The following is a 13,350-nucleotide window of genomic DNA, read 5'->3' as shown; positions in this document are numbered from 1 at the left end:
GATCCCAAAAACGAGTTAACTTGTTGTTGGCGCTGAACGCATGGCGGGCAATAACGAGTTAACCTGTTCTTGGCGCAGATTGTGTTAAGAGAGGTGTTCGAAATGAAGTGAAGTGAAGTGGTGTTAGAAGTGAAGTGGTGTTACAAGTGACGTGAAGTGGTGTTAGAAGTGAATTGAAGTGGTGTTATATATATATATCTATAGCACTACCTATCTTTGTGAAAGTGGCTTCTCAGCTCTGGTCCAGCCAGCTGAAGACTTCTTAGCTTAACATAACAGACCGACAGTAAGTTTGGGGGAACTAATGGGATAACTGGGGATGTTGTTTGGTCCTGACAAGAGTCTCAAAGCAACTCTGAGGTCATGCTCAATGTCCAATCTGTTCCTCTGCTCTGTCTTCAGCTGGACCAGAGCTGAGAAGCCACTTTCACAAAGATAGGTAGTGCAAAAAAAATATATATATAATTTTTTTTTTTTTTTTTTTAAATATAATTTTTTTTCGATTAGTCGACTAATCGAAAAAATAATCGACAGATTAGTAGACTACCAAAATAGTCATTAGTTGCAGCCCTAATATATATTATGTATGTTATAATGTATGTACTTCACAAAGGTATGAATTTGTCTCTGTAGATTCTCTCATCTCGCAAATATATTGAGTACCACCAGGAGAAGTATGGTTATGACAAGCCCAATACTTCCTTTGTTCTGGGCTATATGGAGAAGCTTGGTAAAGCCGGCATAGAGGAAGACTCCATGGATATTGTCATGTAAGTATTTTATTTTATTTTATTCTATTATGTTTATTTTTGTTGTTTTGATTATTTCCTCTTGAGATTCGTTGGCATTTGCAGGTGGCTTGTCGTGCCAAAATAAATGACCTGCCAGGTAACTTTAATTAGGGAAACCCTTATTTTGGCATGGCAAAGCCGGATCTCATTCTGCTAGATGAGACAAATGTTGTTTTGAGATGGATTTTCCCTTTTAATTGTTTATTGTATTATGCATGAATGAATGAATGAATGAATGAATGAATGACTTTATTTGACAATATAAAAATAACGTGTGACAGAAAGCACAGTTAGGAGATACTGCCAAGGATGAACACAAAAAAGCTCAAGAGCTTATTTCCATTGTGGTCCTTGTAGGGGGGTAGGGGAATGAGATGCTTAGACATGCATCATATTGACATGACATCACAACACATCACATATACCATTTATATACATAACAGACTCATAAACATGCAAGGGTGCCTTTTTGTTGAGTGTCTAGGTTAATTATAGTCCCTTTTGAGCCATGTCTTCAGGCTGGACTTGAATCTAACAGCATTGACTACGATTTTCAGGTCACTGGGCAGACTGTTCCAAAAAACAGCTGCTGAATACAAAAATGACTCCTCCCCATACAACTCCTGAATCTGACTGGCACAAAGTCAGTTGAGCTACGCCTAGTTGGGTATGCATTAGGGATGGGCATTTTTAAGAAAAATCCAGATCGATTGATCGCATGCTATCCTCGATTGATCGTGTATTACTCGAAAAGGGGAAAAAAAATCTAAAAATATATATATATATATATATATTTTAGAATTATTATTATATATTTTTTTACTTAATTTTGTTCATTCACGTATATGTTTATTTTTTATTTTTTAAGATTTATTTTTTGGCGTTTTATCGCTTTATTGCTACTGGGCAGTCCAGTAGAGAGAGACAGAGGAGGAATGGGAGACAGAGTGGGGGGAAGACATTCGGCAAATAACGACGGGTTCGGGAGTCGAACCCGGGTCGGCCGTGTCGCGGCTGAGCGCGCTATGTGGTTCGCCACTGGGGCGCCCCATTCACGTATATGTTTAAGGAAACCAACAAACAGTTATAATCTTACACATACATGTGAAACAAAAAAATAAAAAAATAATCCATAAAAATGATTAATTATTTAAGATCGATTCTTCTCATAGCTACGAGTAATCGATTACTCACGCCCATCCCTAGTATGCATGGGTGTCCCTGATTCGGTTGAAGTAGTTGTTGAAGTACTACCCCGTGCACGATTCTGTGAACTAGGCACATCCCTATCTGCAGATGCAACTTGTCCTAAAACAAAGGTGACTGTTGTAATCGCTCCTCTCTAGATCCAACTGTGTGCTGTGTCTGTGTCCTGATAAGACAGCAGTGCTACAGGAAGCCTACAAAGTCCTAAAGGTCAGTCGTTGACTAAAGTTCTACCAGGCTTCCTCATGCAAGCTTAAAGGACCACACCAACAGTATGGGAAATATGCTCACCATCTTCTCCAGAGTCAGACAAGAAGATAGATAACACGCCAACATTATGGGAAATGCACTTGCCGTCTTCTCCAGAGTCAGACAAAGAGATATACCCATTTGCTCTCTGTGCGTTCAGTAGAACGGCTGCAAACTCTGGGAGGGGTGTTTTAAAAAGCTAGGCTAGCTGGTCCATATCCGCTTCCATTAATTTGTGAGAGGAAATTGGTGTATATCTCTTTGTCTGACTCTGGAGAGTGTATTTCCCATAATGTTGGCGTGTTCCTTTAACTTTCTCTATAATGGTTCTGACAGAAGGAGGAGAGTGCAGAAGCTGGATCTCAACCAATGATGCGTTGCAGGTATGGATGTCCGATATTATCGGCCTACCGATATTTGCATTAAAATGTGATATCGGAAACTATCGGTATCTGTAAAAAAGAAATATAAAAAAAACTGTTTCTTTTTACATTTATTTAACCTTTATTTACCCAGGCAAGCAAGTAAGAACAAATTCTGATTTTATTTATTGTCAAAAGTATGCATAATGTTGTCTTAATTCCACGACAAGAGATATGTAATGTTAATTACCTGAAATTATTCCGTTTTGGGGGGGGGGGGGGGAACCCTGCATATATCGGTATCGGTTGATATCGGTATCGGAAATTAAGAGTTGGACAATATCGGTATATCGGTATCGGTAAAAAAGCCAATATCAAACATCCCTAGTTGCAGGCTGTAGACGGCAACGTTAGACTCAGTGTGCAAACAATTAGACAAGCTCCAGAAATTACAACAACAAGGTAACGTCATCAACTATGGCTCTGGCGATCGTAAATCAACTACTGTAGCAGGCGATCATCATTAAACTGTGGCCAGTGAGCTGTGGCGTTGCACCATATCGGGTGGCGAGACACATCATGACAATACTATGAACAGTGTATACGATTTATTTTATTTTATTGCAGTAATTTTCTTCTGACATTCATGGAGGAACTATTTTTGGTGCTATTTTAAACCTTTTTTTATGCTGTGATATTTTAGTTTTTGTTTAGTTTTTTTTTTTTTTTCACTGAAAGGTATTCAATTAAAGGGTATAGCACCAACACAGCGTAACCCTTTTGAGTGCAGTATATACTGTAACATTTTATTATTTTGAGTGTGTAATAGAAGAAAACTATGTAACCCTCCCCTCATCTCTTCATTCTCTTCATGTTCTCATAATGTTACAGGAGGGAGGCGAACTGTACTTCAGTGACATGTACGCCAGCAAAGTGGTTCCCGATCACTTCAAGCAAGATCCAATTATGTGGGGTAAGGGGGGCGGTTCAATTTGGTTGACTTTCGACGATCCCATCGACCACCGCCATAAGTACAGCATTGATTTCTGCTGTGAATAGCAATAATATTGCAATCACAGAATCCATTAATATTGACCATCTTTATATCTGAGTTATGGCAAAATGTCTATTGGAAAACACTTGTTTTGTAAGGCCTAATCCATCGCTGTTCTATAAAACAGGAGAAGGAATGGGTGGCTCTCTGTTTTGGCGAGACTTCATCTCTTTGGCCTGTGAGGTGGGCTTCACCACGCCACACCTCGTCTCGGCCAGCCTGATCATCGTCCATAACTGTGAGCTCAAGACAAAAGCAGGTAGGAGGATTATACAATGTTAATGTTGCCACTTTGGACTGTTTTTCAATCTTTATGCTTGAAATAATATAGTACAGGGCCTTTTTGGCCACAAGATCTACCTTTACACCCCTTCCTACGCCAAGGAAGCTCCACCCTCATCAGCCAAGCTGATTGATAGAAAATCACCACAAATTAACCAGTTGAATATGACTTCTGATTGGGGTGAATGGTTTTCCCCTTTAAGATTTCAGACTTGGGCGACTAGGTGGTGTAGTGGGCAAGGCACTCGCCACCAGTGTGGAGACGCTAGGATTCGCGTGTTCGAATCCAGCTCTCCACATTGTTTTCAGTTTAGCTGGTCGTCCGCAGTAATACACATTGGCCGTATTACGGGGAGGGAAAACTGAAGGGTGGGGATCGAACGTTGTGAACAAGCGACTCCTACAAGTCGGTTGGTGCGCCTGCGCAGTAGAATCAGGAAGTGTCGGGGGCAGCGTGAGCCTCCCACGCGTTACTCCTCGCCACTGAGAGATCGAGCTGCGCAGGTGAAAAGATGCGACTGCTGTTACCTCAAGTACCGGAGGGGACTTGTGCTATGTATGACTTAGTCCACATTGCAGCCGGCTTGTGGGAGGCAAGAAACAGCGTTCGTGACAGGGGAGGGTTGAATTGGATGATACGAAAATTGGGATGGGAGAAAAAATATAGAAAATGGGAGAAAAAGTGGATAAAAAAAAAGATTTCAGACTTAATGCAATAGCTTTAATCTAAAAGTAAATTTGTCTACATTTTAGACAGATAAGTCAGACCACCCACATTTGTGCTTTTATTTAACTATATATCCCAGAGTATGGCGTTAATGTCGCTAGCATTGTCCATTCACTTACATGAAACGGTTAGCATTAGCTTTGCTGTGCTAACACCTTTGAGCTACTTATCAACTCTGTCAATAATAGAGTTTTGGGTGATGTACCCCAGTCTGCCAGTAGCTTTCAAACCATGTCAGGCTAATTTGAATGATCAGTCTAGCTAAAAGCAAAGAAAAGTGCAGTACATTTGAACAATAAAGACGGCAACTTCCATGCTCCTTCATGACGTCATCAAATGCCATCTTTTGTTATAGTTTTGAGACCCCTAGCAGCATAAATGTACATGTTGTAATATACGGAAGCCCTAAGTACATTCATACATTTTATTTACTCTGTTTTCCCGTGATAACAAGTTGATTTAATTTGTTTTCTCGTGATAACGGATACATTTATTTCAGGGGGGTACATGACATACAGGTATACACAGTACTGTTAGATTTGTGACATACAAGATATGCAAATATACAGTACTGTTAAACAGAGATCCTAACAGAAAATATATATATGATGGATGGGGAGGAAACTGTATATTTGGAGGGGGTGGGAGGGGTTTGGACATACAGGGGCCAGTTTCGAGTTGCAGCCTCCCGTAGCCAGGTGCTCTTTGAGAGCTCACTTTAATTGTGCCGCCGGTAAAACTGAAGCCTTTGCTAACCGTCTTCTTAGATGACGCACACTAATGTGTATATATATATTATCTGTAACAGCAAGGCATAAAGCTATTTCAGCCTGTGTCGGGCCTTGATTGAAGAGATATGTGAATGTGACGCGGTGATCAATATCCTCCTGCTCCTTCAGTCACGAAAGGGGCTACCTGCTCCTCTGACACTGAATGATGTTTCCTGCAGTGATCTAATATATACTAGACTATCGTTTCCTTTTCTCGAGATCTCGAGAAAATTATCCCGTTATCACGAGAAAACTAATTAAATTAACTCGTTATCACGGGAAAACGGAGTAAATCAAATGTATGAATGTACGGCCGCTTAGGGCTTCCGTAGTAATAGATGTTTACGAGTACAATTATGGGTTTTTGTACAATTCTACTTGATTTCTTCCAAGTTCAAGTTTCTTTTGGTGATATTGCCAGTCAGGATGCTCTCTATTGTGCATGAGTAGAAGTTCTTAAGGATCTTCTGACTGACTTGGAACTTCCTTAGGCGCCTGAGGAAGTAGAGGCATTGCCGTGCCTTCTTCACAACACTGTCAATGTGTGTGGTCCATGTCAACTCTGAGGTACTTGAAACTGTTCACTCTCTCAACCGGTGCCCCGTCGATGCTGAGGGGGCTGTAGTCCCTGACCCCCGACCTCCTGAAGTCCACAATCATCTATTTTGTTTTGCTGACGTTCAGGGAGAGGCAGTTCTCCTGACAGCACTGCGACAGATTCTCTACCTCTTCCAGGTAGGCCATCTCGTCGTTGGCAGTGATCAGGCCCACCACTACTGTGTCATCAGCAAATTTGATGATTGTGTTGTTGTTCCGCTGTGCCACACAGTCATGTGTGTACAGGGAGTAGAGGAGGGGACTCAGAACACAGCCCTGGGGGGCACCTATGTTGAGCGTGATGGATGAGGAGGTGCAGTTGCCTGCTCTCACCACCTGGGGTCTACTCGTCAGGAAGTCCAAGACCCACTGGCAGAGGTCATAGTTCAAGCCCAGGTCCCTGAGCTTGGCTATGAGTTTGGAGGGGACTATGGTATTGAATGCTGAGCTGTAGTCGATGAACAGCATTCTCACATAGTTCCCCTGCCTCTTGTCCAGGTGTGATGCTGCTGTGTGCAACACATGGGCTATGGCGTCCTCCGTGGACCTGTTGGGGCGATATGCAAATTGCAGGGGGTCCAGGTTGATGGGGAGGGAGGAACAGATGTAGCCCTTCACTAGCTTCTCAAAGCACTTCATGGCTATGGAGGTGAGAGCTACAGGGCGGTAGTCGTTGAGGCAAGTGGGCGTAGATTTTTTGGGTACAGGGATAATGGTGCACTTCTTCAGACAGGTGGGGATGACAGCCTGTTCTAAGGACAGGTTAAATATGTCGGTGAATACCGGGGCCAGTTGGTCGGCACAGACTTTTAGGACGCGGCCGGGGATGCCGTCCGGTCCTGCTGCCTTCCTGATATTCACTTTCTTAAAGGTCCTCCTCACCTCATGTTCTGTTATCCTGAACACTGAGTCTCCATCAGCAGTGCCCCCCCCTCTATTGCAGTGGTTTGTAGGCTGGTGTTGTTATTCACAGCCTCAAACCTCGCATAGAAGGTTTCAAGTTTCTTTATTAGTTGACATGCAAAAATACAGAATACCTTCACATGGAATGCTTTTTCCTGTTATGCTCCTATGAGGATCGTAGGACGCTTGGATCATACACATACAGCTCATTACAGTAATATTCCACAATTATTACATTTTAGATAGTAATAATGGTACAGAGCCTTGAGACAAACATATGCGTATTCACCACCGCAAACAGACTGGCAGCCGTCATAGGCAGCGCCATGTACGGAAGGAGGGGGGAGTGGGTTGGGGTTGTTACAGGGCTGTAGGGGGAGGGGGGGGAGTGGTGATGAGACAGTCATTTAGGCTCCCCCTCCAGCGCGCATACTAGTCGGCTGCCGTCACCATCACGTGGGAGTGGCGCCGGGCGTACACGCGGGAGGGGGGATTGGGTAGGGAGTGGGGGAAGCCGCTTGCCACTCTTATCTCCCAGAGGGCCTTCAACTCCAGCAGCTCCCTGTTTCGACCTTGGTCCAGGAATTTGTTTTGTCTGACTGACTGGCACATTTATCCCAGCCACGTCACTTTAAATTTGATTTGAATAGAGTGAAATATAACTATTGATTTGAGTGGAGTGAGTTTTAACAACTCCGTCCAAATGACTGAATGCATTATTAGTCCAAGTGTCTTAATCAGTTCATTTTGGTAGGTCCTGTGCGCGGTAAACCGATCCAAATCTTCTTATTGCAGTCCAAAAGCTTCGATAATCCAAAAATGACCACGTCTTCAAGTTGGTAGCCCGATTATGATGTCCCAATAGGCAGAGAGGGTTAGCCTTATTCTGCTTCTTGAAGAAAATATGCAATCCACTGATTATATCCATTTAGAGTTGATTTGAGTATAGTCCGGCAACCGGCACGAAGCAGAGCATAGCAGCGTCGGGCTCCATGGAGCAGTAGAGGCGGCGGTAGGAACGGCCTTGAGGAGCCTGGGGAGAGGAGAGAAATGCGACTGTCTCTGGGAAGGGCTGGGAAGGAACTGAGTTATTGAGATCATTTGCTAAGCAGATGTCACTGTTCAGCTTGAGGGAGGTGCCTTTGTAATCTGTCATCGTTCTGAGGCCCTGCCACATTCCCTAATTCACCTTAATTCTTACTTCATAATAAAGGTATTTGAGGTTAAGGAATGTTCCCTCAAATTTTTTTTCGGTTTGAGCAAACTCTCAAACCTCCTGAGCTGACATCAGCAACTACTGAGCAACATACATCACCTGCCGATTAACCGGTTAGTTCAGGGGTCGGCAACCTGCGGCTCCGGAGCCGCATTCAGCTCTTTAGCCAATCGGCTGCGGCTCCCTGGCCCAAAATGGAGATCGATCGTGACACTGAAATGAAAAAATATTTAGTCAACAAAAATATTTCATCAACTAAAATATACAGTACGTCACACCCCGCGTTGTGGACAGCGACTCCTACAGGTCGGTTGGTGCGCCTGTATAGCAGAATCAGGAAGTATCAGGGGCAGCGTGAGCCTCCCACGCGTTACTCCTCGCCACTGAGAGATCGCGCTGTGCAGGTGAAAAAGATGCAACGGCTGCCTCCTCGTGTACCGAAGGGGACACGTGATGCAAGGCTTCGTCCACATTGCAGCCGACCAGTGGGAGGCATGGTCTAACAACATTTGAGACAGGTGAGGGTAGAATTGGATAATACGAAATTGGGATGAGAGAAAAAGTAGATAAAAAAAAATAAGGGAAGAACTCAAATAGAGCTGCATAGTTCAGGGTTTTATTTCAAAGTAGGTCTACAGATGGTAGTCTTTTTTCAAAGTGGACTACTTTTTATTTTATAAATGTTCCACAAATAAGGGAAGGACTCAAATATACCTGAATAGTTCAGGGTTTTATTTCAACGTCGGTCTACAGACACCAGTGTTTTGTCTCCTCTTCTGTGTTTTATTTAAAAATAGGTCTACACAGCCAGTATTTTTTCTCCTCTTCATAAGAGTTTGAGGTTTTCCTTTGTTAGAACAGGTAAAAACGGCAATAAAAAGTAAAATGTTTTTTTTTAGGTGCTTTAGAATTCCATTAATGCAACAAACTGTGCTATAAGTATAAAGTATAATAAATCGCAAATGACTTTAGGTATGCAGGCGTTTTATGCTAAATGTGGGGTATGCTTGGGGATATATAAAACGTTATACACTGTGTTATTTTCATTTTAAGGGTAAATAGGTTGTGCGGCTCCCTGAGCATTTTATTTTGTGGGATGGGGGAAAGTGGCTCTTTTGATAGTAAAGGTTGCTGACACTTGGGTTAGTTGATAAGCGGCGGTTTGTAAAAAGTCTGAGAATCTTAATTTCCCTCAATGTCTAACATAAAAATCTATACATTTAGCTGATACACAGATATAATAGAAAAAGGAATATTATATTCCTTAATAAAATATTTATTTGACCATTGATTGACGATACAGAGCAAAGTCCTTACTTTGGCAGCGGCGGTGTGAGTCGTGTCACTAACTTTTGTCTTTTTAGGAGGCTGACTCATCATTATTTTATTAAGTGAATTATCATGCGACTTCAAGGGTGACCATATTGTGATTTTTTTTTAAAGAGGACACTGCCTTCAGCCTCAAGATACTTAATGATAGTCGAAGTTTACTCACAGATGCCTTATAATTTTAATATATTTAAAGTATGCCTCCTCTGTAAGGATATACAATTATTGTTTATATTATTTTTAGAGCTGGGCCGTTAACGGTGTTAACGTGCTGCGTTAACGTGAGACTAGTATCGCGCGATAATATAATTGACGCCATTAATCTATCATTTTTTTTTTTTTTTTTAACCTTTATTTACCCAGGGTAGGTTCGCTGAGCACAGATGCTCTTTTTCAGGAACGCCCTGCTTCACATTCACACAGTTCCATTCACACCTGGGAGCTTCCCAGTACAACCACAGTTGACACCATTGGCCACTGAGCAACTCCACTGGAGCAGTTGGGGGTTAAGTGCCTTGCTCAAGGGCACTTCAGCGGTTGGTGTTCCTGCCGGTCCCGGGGATCGAACCAGCAACCTTCCGGTCACAAACCTGCTTCTCTAACTTTTAGGCCACCGCTGCCCCACGGACTGAACTGAATTGAGTGACCTGACTGGTTTATGGGAGTTTAACACACATGCTGGACTGAAAATGAATTGTTTGTTTTATGAAATGTTTGCTTATGATTTGAATTGAATCCAATACATGGACATTTTGATTTTGAATTGAGCATGACTCTTGAGTGGTTTTTGAATTTATGAAAAGGTAATTGATTGTGTAGGAGCCATTTCATTTGATTTAATAGTTTTGACTAAATAGCGCCGCCACTGGTCGCCTCGTAAAATGGCACCATGGTGCTCCTATTAATTATGGCCCAGCTGTGTGTAAACGCACGCCAGACGAGAAACAGTTTTTAAACCGCTCGCTTGCTACACACACACAGCGCAGATTGAATGAATGAAAGACTGAAAAGAAAGACTTTGTTTAGAATCATTTTGAGTTTATTTGAAACCCTTTTGCTGCGCCTGTTTGTTTTGAAACCCTTTTAGTACAAGTCTGGAGCCTGTTTTGTTTAATTGTTTTCTCCGTTATTATTTGGAACTTTACGCAAACACCTTCCATAAAACTCAACCGGTTCGAACCCATCGGATGCAACTATCAACAACATCAAACAGTGAGTAACAAACAGCCCAAGTCAATGTGGTGTGAGCGCGTTGAAGACGTATCCTGGCTTAGATAGGCAAATTGAGCCTACATTCAAGTTGAAAAACTCTCTGATACGGACACAATTAATGGAATTTGATGGATCAAAATGATCTAATGGATGTGTCACGCTATTGAGAACAATGGAATGTGCAATACAATTGGATAAATGAACGCGAAAGACGCGCATTTAAAATGGTATCAAACGGATCTACTGGATGTGTCACGCTATTGAAAACAATGGACTGTGCAATATGATTGAATAAATGAACGCGAAAGACGCGCATTTCAAAATGGAATTGGAGGATCAAAGTATCTAATGGATGTGTGATGCTATTAAAGGCAATACAATGTGCGATATCATATGGACATATGGACGCCAAAGACGCGCATTTCAAAATAGAATTGGAGGATCAAAGTATCTAATGGATGTGTGATTCTATTAAAGATAATGCAATGTGCGATATCATGTGGATAAATGAACGCCAAAGACGCGCATTTAAAGTGGATTTGAAGGAATATGTCGTCATCAAATAAACCTGTGCACCGTTATAAATAGATAAATAGATGCTGCTTAACGATGTCTGGGCAAGATAAAGAGGAATTGGGCCATTCTGATGCAGCTGCTGTGATTGTGACTGAAGGTTCTGATGCAGCTGCTGTGATTGAAGTTACCACCGTTCACACTTCTGATACAAATGTTAACTTGCCTGTGGTTGAGGGAAAGAGACAAGTGAAACCCACGCAACGGGCACTTGAGGCTAATTATACAAAACAATGTAATCGAAGAAAAGCTAAACTTGGACAACTCACAAGCAAAAGAAATGTGTTACAAGCACTTATGGTTGATTACAGAAATGTTGAATTGGTTAAACAAGAATACAATGAATTTAATTCTAAAACAAATGACTTCAAATCACTTCACAAAACAGTACAGCAGCTGTTATCAGAAGAGGAAGCGGCAGAAGAACAAGATCAGTGGTACATGCCGAAGTTCAAAATCATATGTGAATTTCATGATAAGGTTATAGAATGGATAAATAATGCCCCTGCAGCTATGGCACAAAAGCCACCAGAAGTGACACCAGCACAAAGTGTGAAATCATTTGGCAATAATTCAGTTGGCATGAAATCCACTTCAAGCACCGCAGCATTAAGACAGGTAGAGGCCGAAAGAGCCAATCTAGCCACACGTTCTGCTTATCTCAAGCAAAGACAAGCATTTGAATTTCAGGAGGCACAGCTCAAAGCAAGAAAGGAAGCATTTGAATTGGAAGTGGAAATTGCAGCTTGTTAAAAGTTCTGGACACCAGGCTTGATGTTAACCCCTTAATCCACATCAATCCACTTTATTTTGACTCAATGCGATCCTTACCAGTGGACAGCCAGAAGGTTAATCATGGATTGGATGATGAAGAGGAAGATGATGACTATGAAGAGGATGATGAGGCTGAAGAGAATGATGATGATGATGGTGATGCTGATGATGATGATGATGAATTTGAAGGAGCAGCTTCCCATCCACCACTGAGACGAAGGTCTCAACATGCCCCTAGTGGCCAATTACGGCAGCCACAGAAACAAATGGCTCAGCAGCCTACAAGGTCACGAATGCCTGTTGCTCACCAACAACCCCAACAGCCTAACCCAAACTTTGGCTTGCAGGATGGTGTTCAGGTTAATGTTCAACCAGGCGGAGCCATGATGGACATTTTGAGAAAACAAAATGAAATCACAGAAATGTTAATTCAAGAACAGAGGTTCTCACTCTTGCCTTCTAGAGAGATTCCTGTTTTTAAAGGTGATCCATTAAGTTATGTCTCTTTCATTAGTACATTTGAACATTGTATAGAAAGCAAGACAAGTAACAACAGAGATCGACTGCTCTTTCTTGAACAATTTACAGATGGAGAACCAAAGGCAATTGTGAGAAGCTGCCTTCACATGGATTCCCAAAAAGGCTATGTGAAAGCAAAACGGCTGCTACGCAAACATTTTGGAAATGAGGTTCTCATTGCTGCTGCCTATCAGGAACAAATTCTGAATTGGGATGCAATCCGATCAGAAGATGGTAAAGCCTTACACAAATACTCACTCTTCTTGAGAACATGCTGCAATGCTATGAGCAATAATGAAATTCTGCAAGACATGAACAATCCTACACACTTGAAATCTGTCTTGTCAAAACTGCCATTCAAGCACAGAGAGAGGTGGAGGACAGTAGCATATGGTTACTATGAGCGTACACACAGAAGAGCTAAGTTCCCACAACTTGTAAATTTCATTGAAAGGCAAGCAAACATTGCCATTGATCCCCTCTTTGGAGAAATACAAGACACAAAACCGAAAGACAAGAGGACAATCCCTTCTCCCCGAAATAGTAATTTGAAATACATACCAGTTTCATCATACACTAAGAGCAGTTTTGCCACAGTAACCGAATCCTCAGAACCAAAGTCACAGTCAAGCACAAGCAGCTCTGCAGCCGTGCAACAGAAAACATGTTTCTTTTGCAAAGAAAACCACAGCACAGACCTGTGCAAGACATTGGATAAGAAAATACACAAAGACAAAGTTGAGTTCTTTAAAGTAAATGGTTTATGTTTCGGTTGTGTGACTCAAG

General features: G+C 42.0%; 1 protein-coding gene across 1 annotated transcript in view; it reads left to right on the top strand.

Moving 5' to 3' along the window:
* The window catches only part of LOC311239957 (arsenite methyltransferase), a 40,171-nt gene that overhangs the window by 7,077 nt on the left and 19,744 nt on the right, over window positions 1-13,350 (top strand). Inside the window, exons 4-7 of the mRNA XM_084328423.1 lie at window positions 634-770; window positions 2,138-2,207; window positions 3,500-3,581; window positions 3,790-3,921. Coding sequence (XP_084184549.1) covers window positions 634-770; window positions 2,138-2,207; window positions 3,500-3,581; window positions 3,790-3,921 — 421 coding nt within the window. The remainder of the gene's footprint in view (window positions 1-633; window positions 771-2,137; window positions 2,208-3,499; window positions 3,582-3,789; window positions 3,922-13,350) is intronic.

This window comes from Notolepis coatsorum (assembly GCF_963971535.1).
Source record: "Notolepis coatsorum genome assembly, chromosome: 1".
Classification (NCBI taxonomy): Eukaryota; Metazoa; Chordata; class Actinopteri; order Aulopiformes; family Paralepididae; genus Notolepis; species Notolepis coatsorum.
Note: the sequence above shows the minus strand (reverse complement) of the source record. Positions and strands in the feature narration are given on the sequence as shown.